Source organism: Anopheles gambiae, chromosome 2, assembly GCF_943734735.2.
Source record: "Anopheles gambiae chromosome 2, idAnoGambNW_F1_1, whole genome shotgun sequence".
In the NCBI taxonomy this organism is placed as follows: Eukaryota; Metazoa; Arthropoda; class Insecta; order Diptera; family Culicidae; genus Anopheles; species Anopheles gambiae.
In genome coordinates, this window is record NC_064601.1 from 37381647 (window position 1) to 37400900 (window position 19254).

The window sequence follows — 19254 nt, forward strand, 5'->3', positions numbered from 1 at the left end:
GTTTTGATGGCCCCTTTATCTCCCCCTGCCTTTCCCGGAGGTAGCGATGTGAATAATCCGCAACTGTTTGGTGGTGCACGCATCGGTGGGGAGGGGGTGAAGGAAATTTTGATTGACACTAACATATCAGTTCGCCAGGACATACTTAAAGGGAGTCTAACAGTTGCGCGTTCCGACGAAGGACACCGACCAGAAACCGTTGGGAATGAAGGTTTTAGGCTTTTAAATTATTTGTTTTTCTAAGGTAGTATATTAGAGGAGCAGTGCAGTTAGAAATGAGCGTTAGTATTATTCCATTCTACCGAAAAGGATTTAAATGGTTGCAAATTTGTAAATCATTCAATGACCTTTTACTACGCAGCAAGCAAGGGCAACAGTCCTTCTCTACTTTACGGTTTAGCAAGCAAGCCTCCAACAGTACAAAACCACCTCTTTGTAGCTTCCGCTTCTTATCGTGTTAGTGTGCAACGTTTTATCGCACGATTCCATTACCCGATTATTGGATTAGCCGTTAATTAATTGATGTAGCTGATAGTGGGACAAGCGCCGCGACGCGCCTTCCGCTGTGCGATACTTACATTCCGCTTTCAGTGACGCGACCGTCACTTGCGAGATCTCCAGCTGGTCGGAAATGCGTGCCGCTGCCAGCAGGCCCGTCTTAGCATCGGCCAGCTGCTGCTGCACCTGCTTGAGCGTGTCTTTAAGTGCCTCCTCGCGGGTTCGCGCTTGCTCCAGCTCGCTGCGAATACTGCCCGTCGCCAGCTCGATGTCACGTTCGCGATCTAAAATAAGAACAAAGGCAAAGGCAGAGGTTAGCAGACTGCGGACCAACAAAAGAGATATAAAACGCGCGCCCCCCACTCACTCATCTGGAACTGTTCCAGTGCGCACTGCAGGTTGGTGAGGGCGGCCTGATTCTTCTGGTCGCGATCGTCCGCCGCGCTCAGCCGGGCGCCCAGCTCGTCCCGCTGCTGCAGCAGCAGCTGGTACTGGGCCTGCAGCGTTTCCGCCTGCTGGTTCGCCCGGATGCTGGCGGACGTGAGCGCGTTGGTCGACTGCTTCACCTCCCGCTCGAGCGACGCCAGCTGCTGGCGGGTGTCGTCGTACCGGCGCTGCAGCTCGACCGTTTCCTGCGTGTGCGCTTCCTCTATCTCGAGCAGATGCTGCCGCAACCGCTCGAGGTCGCGCTGCAGCCCGTCCCGCTGCTCGACCAGCAACTGCTTCTCCTGCAGCGCCTGCCGCTGGTTGCTCTGCTCGGTCATCAGGTTGGCGGTAAGGATGTCGGACTTTTCGCGCAAAAACTGTATCTGATCGGTGAGCCGCTCGTGCTCGTGCAGCTTTTCGCGCAGCGCCGGACAGTCGGGGCAGGCGGGCGCTGCCCGCTCGGTTTCCGCCTGCAGCAGCTGGTTGAGCCGCTGAATTTCCGCATGATACTGCACGCTTTCGTTGTGCTTGGTGGTGACGAGCTGGACGAGGTTTTCCTTCTGCTGCGTAAGGCTTTCCAGCGCTTCCCGCTGCTGCTCCAGCTCGGCCCGATAGCGCTCGCTTTCTGCCGCTAGCTGTTGCTGCTGCTCGGCGGCTGCCGTCGATTCGCGTGCCTGCTCCAGCTCGGACTCCCTCGCCTCGAGCAGCTGGCGCATCTCGTTCAGCTTGCCCTCCCAGGTGCGAACGTTCTCGGACGAGGTGTGCTGCAGTTGCTGCAGTTTGCGCACCAGGCTGGCGTGATCCTCGTTGATCGTCGTTAGCTGGCCTTGCATGCTGGTTAGTTCGGTGCGCAGCTGTTCCGCTTCCTGTCCCCCGGCGTCCCGCAGCTGCTGCAGCCGCTCTGTCAGCTCGTCGCGTTCCTTGCGCACCTCAGCCAGGGAGCGTTCCAGGGCGAGCGTTCGCGCCTTGCCTTCGCTTTCGCTGGTCTCCAGCGTCGACACGCTCGTCAGCAGCTCCTCCTTCTCCTCCAGCACTTCCTCCAGCTTGCGGTGCGCCTCGCGGTACTCCTCCTCGAGCGTGCGGTTCAGCCGGTGCGCATCGTCCAGCTGCTTCTCCAGCACCACGATGCTGTCCTCCGCGTTCTCGTTGATCGTTTCCAGCTTGTTGCACTTGACGTTTTCCAGCTCCTCCAGCAACCGGTCGTTGTTCTTCATCAGGCTGGCGCACTCCTTCTCGTACTGCATCAGGTCCGCCGTGAGCGTGTCCTTGTCGTGCTGGATGCGCGAATTTTCCGCCTTCAGGAAGTTGATCTCCTTGCCCGCATCGATCAGTTTCCTTTCCAGCGCGGCCAGCTTTGCGTCTAGATCGCGCGTCGCCTGCAGCCGTTCGGCCAGCCGGTCCGGTTCGTTCAGGTCCAGGTCGAAGAACTGGCGTATGATTTCGCCCACCCGCCCATCCGGCCCGGGCTCACTCTGTTTGGCCGTTTGCTCGTTCGCTAACGACTCGCGCAGCGTTTGATTTTCCTGCCGCAAGGTGGCCAGCTTTTCGTCGTACTCCTTCGCCTTCCCTTCCAGCTGCACCGAGTTGTCGATGATCACACTGCGCAGCTCGTTCTGCAGCTCGCCGATTTCGCGCTCCAGCTGGCCGATGTGCTCCGACCGATCGAGCTCGGCGGTCAGCTTCTGCAAATTGTCCCGCTCGGTGCGCACGTCCTCCAGCGCTTGGCGCAGCTGCTCCAGCTCGGCCACCAGCTCGGCGCTCGGTGCCGGTTGCTCCGGCGTCGGTACGGCCACAACGAACTCGGCCGCCTCGTCGGCGGTCCGCTGGCGCAGCTCTTCAATTTCCTCCCGCAGCGTCTGGCACAGCTCGTCCGCTGTCGCCCGTTCGTCTCGCTGCTCCTGCAGCTGCCTTTCGAGCGCTGCCACGGCTTCCACATTTTCGCACACGATTCGCTCGAGCTCCGCCGTCAGCTTGGCCGTTTCGGTGCGCAGCTTCTCGTTGTCCTGGCAGGTTTGGGCGTGCGTTTGTTCCAGCCGTTCGAAGCGTGCCTGCAACTGCTGCAGTGCGGTCTCCGATTCGGTCGCCTTTGCTTTCAGCTCCGCCTCGAGCCGGCCGCACTGGGCCTGCAGGTCCCGCTTGCTGGCGACCAGATTTTCCAGCACCACCTCGTGCTGGCGGTCGAGCTCTTCGATGTTTTCGTTCAGCTCGCGGTTTTCGCCGCTCACCTGGCCCAGCTTCTCGTTCAGCAGGGCGTTCTCGAGCTGCTGCTTCTTGAGCTGCTGTAGCTTCTCGTTCAGCTGGCGCTGCAGCCGCTCGATGATGTCGCTTTCGCTGGCGGGCGCTTCGAGCGGAATCGTCGTCAGGTCGGTCGGCCCGGAGGAGGGCGATTCGTTGTCGTCCTTCTTCGAGGAGGACGATGTGGACGAGATGTTGTTGTCCGGGTCCCAGAACCAGCTGTCCTCCAGCGTGCTGGTGACGGTCGTGGTGGTGATGCTGGTTCCCACATGCTGTTCCGGTCCGAGACTCTGCAAGAGACGGTCGAGAGAAATATTGTCCATTAGTGCCACTATATTATTTTGGGCTAACGAGGGGAACAGTTTTGAACCCGCGCGCACAAGGGGACGTTAAGAATGTCAACCGGGGCTGCATGCTGTCTTGTTTTGTTAGTCAGCATAGATACCATTAAAAAGTAATGGAATATGTATTGTTACTATTTGCGTACACTACAGAAGAAGATATTTTGTAAACAGAAGTTGAACATTTCGATGGCACCATTTGATCGAATTAAGAATTAATTAATCAATTAACAAATTAGTAAATGACAAAGTATTAAATATTTTCGTAAAATACTTCCGTCTCGTTCAAACCTGTTTTTGGGGTATGTGGTGGGACTCATCATCATCATTAGAGATGTTGAAATGAGTCGGAACGCGAATGTTAGATAGAGAGTCTTATCTAGAATATCTTGAGGGCAGTCCTTCCCTTCCCGAAAGCCACATTTAAATTTAGAAATGATGCAAGCGAAACCCGTTTTGTCGTAGGTTCGCGTTTCAGCAGACGAACGATTCCGATGACACAGCGACACAGTGCACTACGTGGCAGAAGCATTCCTCAGATAAGCAAGATACCCCTCCGCAACGCCATCATTCACCAGTGCACACTATGCGTGGTTCCCGAAGGTGGCCAGCTCATCGCAAAACTGGGCGACACGCCTGCCAACACCCAACAGAGCACGCTGCTTATCAGCTCGAATTGCCTAATGAAGGTTCCGGTTCGTGTCTCGTTGCCGGCCTCCGTCGACTGCGCCTCCTCGACCCGCAACATGGGCTTTCGTAATAGCGCAACTATTTCCTGATAGATGTCACCATCATCATCGATCGAGAACAGCGCGTAGAGCAGAGGCTTTGCCTAGCACAACCACGTACCCTCGTATACCCCGTAGTTAGTGGGCACCGTCTCGCGGAACACGCGCCACAAAACACAACGACGACGACGAGAAAGAAGACATGCGTGCAGAAAATTGCATGTTGCGCAGTGCCCAATGGATGACAATGATGCGCAGCACACAAACAATTGTGCAGTGCAGGACGGAGAACGTGTGGGAGGGGTGGAGGATCGGATGTCAGGCATGCGAATTAATGATAGGCATTCTTTTAATATGCGAAATTAAATAAACGTCGACGAGCCTCACACACACACACATATAGGGCGATAGGGCTCTAGTGGTTCGGCCTTCGGGTTGGTTTGGTTGGCGTGTCTAATAAAGGGTCTCTCTCTCTCTAACACACTCCCTCGTGTCTGAAGGCTGTATCGCAACTGTTTTTCCGATTAAAATCATATGCTCCTCCGCCGCGTCCCAACGTTGTGCGGGAAAACAACGCGACCGCATACATAAATCACTAACTGCAGCTGGGGGTAGGGGCGCGGAGAGCGTGCGGGACGACACAATGTGCAATGTGCAGCTGGGAGGTTTGCGATCATCATCAGCGATATAGCAATAATTGACGGATGGGGGATGGAGCCGATGGAGCCATTCCTTTCACAACCACACACGAAAGGGGACATCTCCATCCCCATCAATAGTGTTTTGATCATCCGTCCTGTGCTCGATCGTCTTCAGATTCGGGAAATCGACAGTAACGAAAATGACAAAATGCAATGCACTTGTGTAATAATGCAATGCCGATCGGGCACAAGTATGTGGCACTTTGTCAGCGTGAGCTTTGAAACCCTTTTGTGATAGCATCATACAATGAGCAAACCCTGGAGAGAGGACTCAAGCGCGGATGACTTCGCATGCGCAGCGGGGAGGGCTGCAGCGACTATCAAAGCCGATGACAAAATTGATGAAAAATTATTATGCAACACGTGTGTGTGTGTGTGTGACGCAGGCTGCCGGCGGCTTCTGGATGGAGGTCGTGTGGACGAACAACACCGTGTACGTGAGTGTATGTGTGGGTGTACCGAGCTGATTATGCTATTCAAACGCTACCACCAGTCATTACTACCAAACAGTAAAAAAAACACACACATCCTATGCACATACAACAGCACGGCGCAACAATTCGTTCCATGCCGCGAAGACCTTGACGAGAAACGTGACACATAAGCGCGAACAGGCACTGTGTAGGGGGAGGGTGGCTGACGGTGTACTTAACGCCTCGGCGTCTTTCGACTTCGGCTTCTGGAGTTGATGAGCAGCACACACCTGGTGCGGCACAGGTTGCTACCGCAGCAGCAGCAGCAGCAACAGCAGGCCCCATATTAAGCTACAATGAGATAGCTTTGCTTTGCTGGCAAGGAAGCAATTGAAGGCGGTGTGGAGGTCAACGTGTAATTTCGTTTAGAAGCCTTTTACTCAATTGTTTGACTGTTGGGGGCTGTTTTGTGCGTGTGTGTATTTCACCATTCGCCATAAGCGCTCGCCAGTGTACTTATGCGTTTTGTCCTTCGTTTGCATCAACGAGGGGAACCCCCCTGGTTGGTGGGTTAAGCGTGAAAGCGTCGACTACATAAACAAACCTGTGCGTGTGCGTAGCAAGGTGTTTTTTGGTATTTTAGTACCGGTAGCAGGATGATGATGGAATGGTAATGATGTCGGCAAAAAGTGGAAAATTAATCGTTCCGAGCAAAACCATTCCGGCTTCTCCTGAACCTTGGAAGTTATGCGCAAATGCAACCGTGCACCGTCGGGCAACACAGGTTTCGTGGAAAATAGGATAAACCGTACTCACAAAAAAATCACTCACAAATACTTGGAACCCGTGGGAAGTGTTTATTGATTCATTGCATATTGATGCACTTGAGGCAGGCAATTAGTATTTGCAAAGATGAGTGTGGGGAAAAGCCCACCTAAACTAGAAGCGAACCGGGCGATGACTGATGCATTACAGACATTGCCGTTGCTGTACACACAGTTCGTGTGTGTGTGTGTGCATCAAAGCTTAAGCCCGGATTACAGTTCCAGTGAAATAGATTATAAAACATATTGAAATAACATATTAAATGCATTTCCTTGTGATTCCTCGCTTTTTTTCACAGTTTAAAATTAATGGTCAGCGAGGAATCCTAAGGAAATGGATTTAATTCATTATTTCAATAAATTTTACAGTTTAAATAGATGGGGAATTGAATATACTTTCTTTTTGGTGTACGATGAGCCATATTCTGATTAAGGGCCCTTTTCCTTTTTAAGGTCGTAGGCAAGGTGCCTAGATAGACTACAGGTGGGTCCTTAGCTCTGATTTTTGGTAGCCATGATGGATTGAGATTTCTATGGAGATTGGCGGATAGGGAGTTAGGGTTGCTAAGGACTTTTAGTTAGTTGATAAGTAATTTTGGACTCCCTATCTGTCAAATGAAAATTTGTCAAAGTACACTGGACGGATGTCAAAGTACACTGGACAGATGTAATGTAATGCCGGTCTCTTGGTACAGTCGTCAACTCGCACGACTTATAACAACATGCTCGTCATAGGTTCAAGCCCCGAATGAACCGTGCTGCTCACTCACAAATTAATAAGTCACTGAAAGCCAAGCAGACAGCTATCAGCTGTTTTTATAGTATAGCAGCTTTCGAGCAGCTATCAAAGTGTGTATAATACGCAGGTGGGCTTTTCCCAGATGTATGTAGAAGGCTGATTTTTATCGCTTCTGCTTCTGAATGAGGATTTTAAGAGTGTTTTGTATATTCGTCAAGTTATCAGCAAGACAGTTTGAGCAACAGTTTACACCTATTCTGTCTAAAAGTGACGTTTAAATTTGGTTATAAAAAACAGGCTATGAGACCGCCTGGTCTACATACACTTTGGTTCTAGATTTCACCACCTGATGTCTTTAGTACTCTTTGAGATAAATCAAAACACGACCTTGTTTGGACACTCGAAATTGAGGCTAAAATAATCTAGGCAGAAAATCACAAGCTAGGTTTATGTGTGGTTTTGTATGGGGAACATGATTTCATCCGCCAACTGTCAAACTCCATATAAAAAAGCTGGCTAGTATCGTGAAAGTCTCCAAATATTTAATGAAATACAGCAAAAAAGCAACCTTTAGGAGTTATAGCTAAAGTAGTAGTTTCGAGCCAGCAATATCGCACACAAAACGTTCGCCAGCTGATTATGATGTGGCATGCAAACCGATCCATTGCTTCACACCCATCAATTGTAGAGTTTAAACAAATAACTTCCTTTCTCTCTCTCTCTCTCTATACGAATGGCAAACGCGAGATCGTACCCTCTTCATGCCAGGGATTTTGCAGTTGAATAATCGTTGTTAGTTGTGGCGGGAAGTGAGGAACCGTCTCTTCCGATTCGCGGGCACGTGCACGTCATTGCCAGGCCATGAATCAACGATCGTGTACAGTCGTGCCGTCCGCTAGAACGGTACGGGGGCACTTGCCTTTTTCCTCTTTATTTTTAGCGCACCTGGACAGACTGCAGCAGTAGAACAGTTCTCCTCGCGCAGTACCGCTGAAATAAACCTTGAGCCGGTCATCAGAACCGCGACCGCATTCGTGCAAAAACAGACACACACATACACGCACACAGAGCATTTAGTGGTTGTGATGGTCTATCGGCCGTTTGCGCCACCAGCAACGATTAGTGACACCTTTTGAAGGGCAAACCGTTCGAAATCTGCTGGTTCGAGCAGCTTAGCGAAAAACGGTACATGACAAATCCATTGTGGAGCGGGGCACGAGCGGGAAGCAGGAATAAGGGACAGCCAGCTGTTGATTGCGTGTTGTAGTTCGATTTTAATCAGAAAGTTCCATTCACACGACCAGCAAGTGGGAATGAGGGAAGGGGTCTTATATGGAAGATGCAGTTGCATCGTGAGACTGATCGTGAGTAAACGTTGGATGCAACTAGATTCTAAATATTCCAATAAATGTGTAGTCTTTTTTTTCCATTAAACCAATTATTTTCACTCTTTCTTTTACATCATTGAGCTTTAAAGCGATTGGTTTTTGTGTGCTTTTAAGGATATGGTAAAATTAAATACGTCCCGCCAATCGCAAACGGGTTGACCAGTCAAACGCTATTTACGTCAGCGCTGTTAGATTCTTGACCTTGCCAATGCACACACACCGACACACAAACACCGACACAAACAGATCCACATAAGCCCATCAATGTCGTCCCGGTTATATAAGGTACGCTCACGCGTCCACCTCGACCGAAGGTACGGGGAGATGATTTGACCGGGTTGCAAGCGTTCGTCTCGGCGCGAGCGTTGAAATCTTTCGTTTTCACTGCACACACACAACCGGTGCAGAAAACAAATGCATGAATAGCGCAAAAAAAAAGACCAAACCAACAAGATGATGCCAAGTGTGTTTGTTCTCATCAATGTTGCAGTTTTTCTGCTATCTCTCTTTGTACTTCCCTCTCTCTCTCTCTATCTCTTTTTTAGCCCATTAAACAGCGTTGTGAAGAACAAAGTATGTGTTTTGTAGTTAAGTGTGGAATGAAATATTAATAGCAAAAAAAGTAAAATAAAACCCTGCACTGTGGTGATGGTGGTGGTGTTCAGTCACCTATCAATGTCAACGAAGCTTACGCCAGCGCGTAGTGTGGGCAGGATGGGGAAGCATACTACTCTATGTCTCGACGTTCTTCACCGGGGTATACAGGAGGACGTTAGAAGCTCAAGGTTTAGAGGGTGCTGAAGCTTTGATATTTTTTTTACTAGCCAATCAATCATAATAAAAATCATTACGTTGTGTATACGGTGTTGTTCGCGGTCGGTACATGCTGGCTGCTCGCACCCATCAGCTACTAAAACTTGCCCAGCGAAAGAGAAGCGATCGACGAAGCGCACAGACAAAATGTCAATCATTATGCAATCGCAAATGGTTGAGAAATTTTACGTGCATCGGAAGGCCCTTTTATTCGAGCACGTGCACAGATGCAAATGTGCCATCCTCCCCTACCATTCCCACCCGTCCGTGGCGTATCCCCAGTGAGGAGGAGCATGGAATGAAACATGCAATAAAAGTATAAAATTGTTTAATCGTCGTTGTTTCTGAGAAAAAGCAAGTAAAAAAAAACCGAGGCCTTCTAAACACTGTTGAGCAGAGTGTGTGGTTTTGTGACTCGTGCTCACAGATCAAAGTTCTTTTCGGTCAGTCTGAGCTTCAGCATTTGTCCCCCCCTCCCTCCCCCACCCCGTGCCGAGGTCATCTGTTTACGATAAGCGGTGTGTCATGCGATGGTGCGGATCATTGCGTCGCTGTGTGGCCGCACGAACGCATAAATGGGGCCCATCGTGGCGACAACGATGTCATGTGTGCAAGTAAGTGCACATTTGTCACCACCACCACTGCCACGCTGCAGCGCGGGCCCAATAATCTGCGGCTAAAGTGCAGCTCGCTGCAAGGAACACAAACCAACGAGCAGAAACGCAAAGACATGTGGGCAACAGGGCATCGGTGGGCCATTATTTAATCACTGCACTTTTTATTCCGTCCTGCTGTACGGTCGCGTTTTGGTTTGGAGTTGGAAAGGACCGGGTGGCAGGTGGCAGATGATGTTTACGTTTTTAGGCACGACAGACCGGCCCCGTACCGTCCGTTTCCGTCCGTCTAATCCATCAGCGGCGCAAAGGTCGGCGCATCGTGACGGCATACCTTTGACGGAGCGCGGCGTGCATGGCGCCTTCTTCAAACCAAGCGTGTGCAAGCGTGCTGTGGAAAAGCACCCGCAATCCCGCACAACACACCACACCACAAACTTGAGCCATCTTACAACGTGTACACAGTGCACACGAAGCGGACAAGAAGATGATGGTATCGATTGCGCGTGCGTGCGTGCGTGCGTGCGTGCCGGTCGGACAACGACGATGACGACGTGGCAAAACGGATGACCGCGGTGCGGACATTGGACGGACGCACGTTTTTCGTCATCTGGTCCGGTGTTTGTCTCCACCGGCACCACTGCGACTGTTTGCTAAAGAGATGTTAGCTAATTTTATGCAATCGACGGTTTATGCAGCTTTGAATGATGCGCGCATTCACTGCACGTTGGCGGCAATGGTTGGGGTTTTTACCGGCGCCCATGTTGGAAACACAGCCATCAGGGTGGAAATTATGCTGCTCCAGGGACAGTGGCGGAATGTTGAAGGCTGAAATCCATCACCCCCCATTGGCTGGGAGCCCGTTTAGACAACATAATTCAACACGTGCGCTTCATTAGCCGAGTGACAAGATTTACCAATATGTTGCCAAAAGGATGCATGGTTTTTGCAGCATTTGCTTTTGCAAGGTGTATGCAGAAAAGGTAATAGAAATTAAAGTTGTATTTCGCAATATCTCGCCTTTACAGAGGGGTTTCGAGGAAACTGAAATTATTCTTTACAAAATAATAACAGTCACTCTAACACTTTTAACGGTATTATTGGCTAACTGCATTTTAAATGTATCATAAAAATAAGGAAATAAATATTTAACTAACTTTCGCAGTTTTATTTAACTAACGCAGTTAGATAGCAGTTCTTTCGGAAATGCTTGAAAAGATAAAAATATCCTATTTTATATTGAAGTACAGAAGACATTTACAGAACCTCAATTGTTTTCCATTAATACAATTTAGGCGTACGTTTTTCATCACAAACAACAATGATTATGTCTTAAGGGGTTTCGCATTTTTTATTGTTTCTAAGAATTGTTCAATCGTTAAGCTTTTGTTTTTTTTGTCCCACGATTTTTGTTTCTTTATTTTTATAGAGGCTTTGAGCCAAATGGCCTCATTCGCCTCTTTCAATCGATACTTTAATTCTTTACTTAAAATCTAACATTCTTCTTTGGTCCTACGATTTATTGAGCGTATCCCAAGATTTTAACTACAAACCGTTAAACTGTTGAGTTCTGATCGTTTCTCAAGATTTAACGTTTAATTTAGTTTATAATTTAGGAAATTAGGATTTCAACAACTATTTTTTTAAATAAGAATAGAAAGATAGTATCCGGTCTCGTGGTACAGTCGTCAACTCGTACGACTTAACAACACATTGTTGTTGTTGAGCCAAAGAAAAAGAAGAAGAATGGAACGTTATAGAAAAGCTAAAAAATTTATAAACATTCAAAAAATGCAAACAAACAAGAGCAGAGCCTCTGCAAGATGAATAATACCTTAAGCCCGGGTTGCAGCTCGAGTGAAATTTTAGGAGTTTCTGATTTATTTCATTAAATAATAATCAAAATATCGCTTATCGTAAACCAACAAAAAGGAAAATCACTTCCCCAACTATTTAGACTATAAAACATGTTACAATAATTAGTTACATTCAATTAGTTTTAATTTGTTCTGATTGATATATAATGAAATATAGTTTAAAAAAACCCAAAATTTCACGTCAATTTTTACTAGAGCAGTAACCCAGGGTTTAGTTGAAAAATCTACTTCTATGTACCAAATTTTTCCTTCAAGCAAGAAGGAATCTGCACAGAATTTGGCAATGGTGAACTAAAAGTATTTTGAACGATTTTTATTTTTATTTCAATCAATGAAATAAATGTTTTACTAAGTTATTGAAGAATAAAGATTTATATCAACAGGTGTTTAAAAATGATCATAGTATTTAAAAACAACACACACACACATGATCGTACATTTGACAGTACAATACAAATTTACAAATAATCTCCAATGCTGACGTATAGGTCCCTGGGGCTAGCAAGTCTGGAATGGTGAGTAGTGCCGTGAGCGTCAGTAGAACAACGGTCCCCGGCGACACTTTACCCGGCCATACAACACACAAACACACACACGTCGAAGGTGTTAGAGTCGTAAATTAGAATTCCAAATTTACCCCTTCCCCGATTCGAACGGGGTGTGATCGACCCCCATCGTCACTGCAGCTACCCCGCATGGAAAGGTGTCGGCAGTGAGAGATCTGTATGCGTGTGAGTGGAGTTCTCCGTTTTCGAACAGCAGCAGCAGCAGCAGTAGCAGCAGTAGCAGCTGTCCCTAACTTTGAACGCTACTGAATATGCTCGCGCTACTTAACCCACATTTCGTGCAGGCGCGCTTCTCTTATTCGCGCCTTTTTGCGTCCCCCCGCCACAGAAGTGTGCGGCGAGTGTAGATGCACCCTGGCTGAATGAATTGGAGGAGCTTGACGTGACGGTTGGTTTCCGCCTTCCATCTCCCAACCCCTATTCTACTCACCCCCCCCCCCCCCCCCCCCCAAACCCCCATGTTTCGATCGAGTGGGGAAGGAAAAACGACGGCACCACTGCTGGCTGGCTGGCAAAAGTGCAAATGTATGCTAAACCCGAAACCGAACCGTGCGGCGTCGCGTCGGCCCCGTGCGATACGGGCCTGTGGGAGCTTTATATGCTGCCGTTTGCTTATTCCCTGTTGCGGGATCGAGTGCTGGATCGAACAACACACCGGCGGTTCGAGGGGGACGATGCTCACCGGGCAGAGGAACTATGCACACCGGCCATCAGGTAGGGAGGACGACCTGGAGTGTGTGTGGCTCCGTTCTGTTCGATGCTGACTAAACCGGGGCTAGCCGAGCACCACCCCGATGCTGCACCACCCCCTCCACCTGTGGTGCAGACCAACGCTCCCTCCCACCGATCCTCTCTGCGCGCTGGTTGAGATGCCCCACACTGTGTGGTTTTGTTTAGTACGTACATGTTAATTAGAATGCATCACGAGTTCGTCTAAGGGTTATATAAATTTTCATAAACATACATACATTTGCCAGCGCTGATCTAGCGCCGACTCGACACATTTGGTCGTATTTTAAATAATTCATAACACTCACCACCCGGGCGAAAGGGATGCGAACGCGCCACACTTCCTGTGCCCGTTCGGCTTCTCGGACGATCGGCTTTCGGGCGAAGAGAAGATCGCTGTTTACTTCAAAGCAATAGGCTAAGCGCACGGTTCTTTGGCCAGAAGTTGATGTTTCTAGCAAAACAGCATCCCCCCGCATCTTAACACTAAAAAGGTTAACCCCCCCCCCCCCCCCCCCCAAAACAAACAAGCGCTGAGAGCGTAGCGTAGTAGATCGTGCTACCATACTAATGTGTAAATTAACCATCTCAGAGATGCAACCGGCCGCGAGATGATTCCAAACGCACGCATTTGAAAAGGAGAACAGAACAACAGCCTAGAGAACATGCCTCTCCGAAAGGTTTGGAGCAGCTTGTGAAGAGAGAAGACAAAAAAAAAAACCAAACGTACGCTAATGTACACGTCAGCTTCGTGCTACAACAATCACCCTTGCTTAGAAACAAACAGCACAAACTGCGCCGAAACGTTTTGCAAGTACCTGTACGATTATTTAGCGTAAACTACGTTTTGTCGTGCATCCCCGAGCACTGGGCATAGTTTATTGCCGTTTCCGTGGACGGAAAACTGTTTGAAAGTGACACCCATTGACGAACCCAGTGTAGCTGTATCGCATTGTTGTAGATAAGATAACGATTTGCTCTGATAGTGATAGCATCGGAAGATCAATAAGAACGAAAAAAAAGCAAAAATAATACATCATTTTTTACAAATTGTTCCTGCGTTTCAAATGAAACGCTTGTAGGAATTTACAAATTTTGTTTGGTAGGCAATGCGGCATTTGTTGTTACATGATGATCATAGGAATGGTCCTCTAACTTGAGCTACCACTTGATCCCAATGCAGAGATTCCATAATGTAAGCATCGCTATAGTGTTGAAATTGGGTGGTTGAGAACCCCCTAAAAAACAGCCAAATTGGTCCCGATGATCCTCACACTGTTGAAAATGTTTTGTTGTATTTTGTTTTTGGAATGCGCAAAGGGAGGTTTTGCCATCAGCACACGCAAAACGAACGACTAAGCAAATGGAAACGGTTATTGTGTGTGCATTGCAAAGATAAAAAAAAACGTTTCTTCTTTAAAGTATGCTCAAACTCACACACACACACGCATGACTGTGTAACCACATGGCCACAGGGTAGAGTAACAATCAGCAAAGAACGCTCGGAAGTGCGATAGTGAGCGAAGTGGGGCGGACGAAGACGGCAGACGGAGCTCCGAGCCGAACCGAGGTACCAATGAATTGCGCAAACAGGGGAAAGACACCGAACAGTGCTCCTTCTGGAATTGGCCGCGGTGGGCGATGGAGAGGAGTATGGAGGGGAGATGGGGTGAGGTTCGTTTGGTACGCGCGAGATGGCACGTTTCGTTACATCACGCTGACGACAGCGAAAGATACGGGGCCGGTCTGTACGCATTTGTGTTCACCAACATCGCTGCCAAACGGGGCTATTCGGAACTGTCCCCGATTCGATTCAACTCCGCAACCAGGCAAAACACACAAAAATCAGTCGAAAGATTTCAGCCCCTCAGCCACAAAGGCAGCCGAAAGATAGGAAGGATCTACTTTCGGTGAGGCGACCATCTGGGATCCCAACGTGGACTGTACTGTGTAACTGTAGCTCTGCCACGTGGAAAGCTGTGCGGCATATGTCTCACGATCCCCAGAACCTCGTGGCGCGGTATGGAAGAAACATGTGCTTGCGCAATGGTACACCACACATAGATACGTGCGCGTCATCGGTCGTTTGATTGATATGGATGTTTACTTACGCGCGGTGGATCCCGTTCCGCTGGCTACGGACAGTACTTTCCGGCCTCCCGGATTGTCGCGAACATCGGGCACTCTCGAATCGTTGTCTGCCGTCTGGCTCTCGCAGGACACGCACACCCAGGCGCCATTTTGAAGATCGGCAGGCTGTAACTTCCCGCTCCAGAGCGCTTTTCATCCTGTCTTTATTACACTGGAGTTGATTCATGCACTACTGCCCGTGTTCTTGGAAAACGGAGTCCGCCATTAATTCCGCCCTTTGAGTTAGAGCCGCCTTGCGTACATCTCGCCATCAGTTGTTTGAATTGCGTAGATGGTTTATTTTTTCGTGTTCCACAAGTTCCAGGTACGCGCTAGCTGTAGCCGCTGCTGCTGCTAATGTCGCCGCAAGGCGCCTTATCTTTACGGTGTTTGTTCCGTTTTGGTGACCGTGCGGGTCTGCCACATTCGTCTGGCCGCTTCCGACGCCCGCCATGCCTGCCGTCCATTTTCTGGGGCGTTTCTCGAAGCGGCGGGCAAAGCATATCGAACGCGCCTGAGCTAGCTGTTTTAGGCGTTTTTAATGCGTCACATTTGTCCATTCACAGTGAACCACACACTACCATAAACATTCGCCACTTGAAGGACACTCAACGCATCTGTTTGAAGTGCACTCGTCGAAAATGTTAGTATCTGTCCGGTGGAATGTTCTGCACACGATAACATACAGCAGTAAAGAACGTTCTACTAATAGCCACTACTAGATGCTGCTGGGCCACGATCAGAGCCCCCGGAGAGGCGCACTGTTCGCAAGCGCGTTCACGAACCGACTAGCGAGCTTGTTGCGCTGCCGCCTGGCTCGAAGCTCGCTCGGTGCTTACTAATCGGATTTTTTTGTGTGTGCACCGCGCGACAACCAACGAACGATGCCGGGGCGATATCGCGCGGCAAAGTACTGCCGAAGTACTGCTGCTCACGTACACGCACTCGATCTCCACTCTCCCCCTCTCCTTCAGAACCGATCGTAATGTTTGAGAACACACTCTAATGACACACCGAAGCCTCCCAGCCCTTCCACCTTCTGTCTAACACACTGTGCTGCCCACCCTCTCCCGCAGCGCCGGCCAAACAATCCCCAGCGTACGCTTTACACTTTACACTGAAATTGGACGATTGTGTTGTGATAAAAACAGTACCGACTCTCACTCCCCCGTTACACCCGCCACACCATTTATGAACGGGGAGGAGAACAGGAAGGCGGTGGGCAATGGTACACAAGTGCAACCGTCACACGTCATTACTATCGGCCCCAGCAGGCCTGCCACTGCCTGTCCACCCACCACAATGGGGCGCCCGTTTGGAGGCACACCAACACAGTCGCACGATCGTACCACGCCAACCCGAACTGTGGCACTTGCTCCCTAACGCTAACGTCTATTGCAAAAGGGGGATGTACCGAAAATCCGGCCGGAACACGGAACAACACGTTGGATGACTTAATGGCAGGATCTTCGAAATGGGGAACCTGCTCTGGCTAGGCAGGCTAACAGTGCAGTGCCTTGCGCTATGCACCGGCGCACCACATGACGGCTCAATGCAACTGGTCTCGCGTTTGGACAAGAACTCGGGTGAGCATCGTGGTCCGACCGGCGTTATATATGTCGGGAGTGAGTCCCGCGCGCGAACGCTTCACGCGGTGCCGCGAAAGCTCATTTACTTTTTAGCGTATGTATGTATTGGTCACAAAAAGGGAGAGACTTTGTGAGCGCGAACGTGTGAGAGAGAGAATGAGTGATAGGGATGGAGCAACCGCGGAGGGACCACCCCAGTCAACGAGGGATGATTTGCTGCGAAGGTTTCCGGCGGTTGGTGGCGGTTGTGTGCGTTCGGGCGCATATCGGCGCAACCGCGCCGTAAGCCACACGAAGAACGATGATGGACAAACATAACGCGCGCCGCAGGATCAAAAGGCGCGATCGCGAGGCAAGATGAAGCTTTGCCAACACACACACTGTCACACAGCAAGTTCGTCGATGGTGTGTGGGCCTTTTTTTCAGTGCAATGACTACAGGAATAATATTAAAAATTAAAAATTTTGCCCAAAATAAAATACTTTGCCCTACACTAGCAGTTGAGTAGTAGGTAGCACGATTTACTTAAAAGTTTTTATGAAGTTTTCGGAATAGTCTTATTTTTTTAAAAATAATAAAGATAACTGCCTGCTCGTATCCCATATGACGGACCAACATTTTCTTTTGTTTATTTATTTGCCGTACTTTTATTCCCTTTCATTTGGGCGGCCAAGAATAGGCCACAGTGTTCACCGCTGTGTTTGTTGATGTTGGTGAAAGTTTAGATTACGCGGATGGAGTAAAATACTGAGGCTCGCATCAGACACATACATCAACAGATGGGAAGAACCGATGGGCTGAAGGTGCCCCCTCTGCTTCGGTAACACCGTCTCAAGGCATGCCGAGAGCTAATATGCTCTGGCCCGAAGAAACAGCTTGTGCAAATAGAACATTTTTCATGCATCATTGTTCCCGCATCGTATCGGCAAAATGAGACTTTCAGGTTGTAAGTGATGCGACCGTGTGGGTCAGGTCGAGGATGATTGAAAAATTGTACGCACTGCGTGTTGAAATGTAAATTGTATTTGTATTTTGTTGGTACTATTATTAAAACGAATTCAGGGTGGTAGGATTCAATGTATAGAAGAAATGAACGACAAGGCAATATTTTATCCTTTTCAATACCTTATTCTCCATAAACAAGTTCGCTTAAGCCCCATGTCCTGTGATGTACTCGTCAAGTAAGGCACAACGTACCAACATGCCCGCCATGGGTTCAAAGCTCGCATTTACCGAGCGTCTCATACTTACTTAAATTCCCGTCAAAGCTATATTGTCAGCCATGGGTCCTATAAATTTGTTCTATTTTTATGATTTATACCACCCGAGGAAACGGGAGAAACGATTCTAGACCACACCACGCCGCACATTTGCTTACCATCTACATAGCACACGAAGAGACAAATGAAAACAGCGAATTGTTTGAACAAATGGCTCATGGAAGTGTGACGTACGTCGTTTACCATCCGCTAACGTCATTTTAATGTATTGGCATTCCTTACTTGTTTGTTGTAAAACTTCCATGCCTTGTGTGATGTAACATTATAGAAAGGTTTCAAATAGTTTTCGATTGTCTCGGATAATAAATAACTAACATAACCAGTTAGGTACTAATGAGTACAACATTATTTGTTTGAATAATATTTTTTAAGTTCAGCACATCAATTATACAATATTAATCAGTACTTTTGAGCAACCGTGTAAGGTAATACAGTGTTTTGACATATTTGTTTGGTTGTTCCCTATTTTTTCCAAATAGTCTAAACGATTAATTGATCGTTTTTCACCTGTTTTGGAATTGTTCTAACGATTTAATGGTATTATCCCAGAATTTATGAAATTAACGATTAAACAAAATTTAGCAAATGCTCAATAAATCGTGGGATGAATAAAAAAAACATCGTTAAGTATCCAGAAATCCTTGGAAAAAAAATCAGGGAAAATCTTGTAATCAAACAAATTTAAAGAAAAACAGTAAAACTGTATTATTTGTACGATTACTCCATTTCAATAAAGAATTAAAATATTATTCAACTGTTGTGGATTTAAGCAAAACCATAGCTTATAGGAAATTAGCTTATCATAATCATGATGGATACAAAAAAAAAGCATAAAATGCACAAACGTCATGTAAATAGATTAATGAACAAGCGCACCAGCCACAGGTGCAACTACAGCAATGCAGCGACACAATCAAAGCGAAACTCTCCTCCCGATCGTAACGAAATCCCTGGCATCTTTGGACAGTTAACATGAAAACAAAACCTTACCCTGGCACCGTGACAACCATGGCTAAGGACGACGGCAGCACCCCAGCCAAGATAAATGGTGCATTAGCTAAATGGGAAACTAATCACTGCCCGAGATTGACCCGCGCGCGATGGCGCGCTCAAATCGCACCGGACCGTCGCTTCTGTATGGGCAGGGGGTTGCGCAATTGCACAGAACCGTGGCCCGATCGTTGCAGCAGCTAATCGTTGTCATCGTGTTTGCAAGGGTCGAACGAATTAATCAATCCGTTATACCGAAGGATACCGAGACGGTGGGCACTTCTCAACTCATTGGATTGATGGTACACGAATCATACATTAGGGCGACGGGGGTGCTTGTATAATGTTTTAATTGCAAAACAGCATTTTGAGG

General features: G+C 48.3%; 1 protein-coding gene across 1 annotated transcript in view; it reads right to left on the reverse strand.

The window, feature by feature from the left end:
- Positions 1-19254, reverse strand: part of LOC1272826 (thyroid receptor-interacting protein 11) — a 43028-nt gene that overhangs the window by 3836 nt on the left and 19938 nt on the right. Inside the window, exons 3-4 of the mRNA XM_061648229.1 lie at positions 866-3449; positions 579-782 (exon numbers count right to left, since the gene is read on the reverse strand). Of these exons, the coding sequence (XP_061504213.1) occupies positions 579-782; positions 866-3449 (2788 nt within the window). The remainder of the gene's footprint in view (positions 1-578; positions 783-865; positions 3450-19254) is intronic.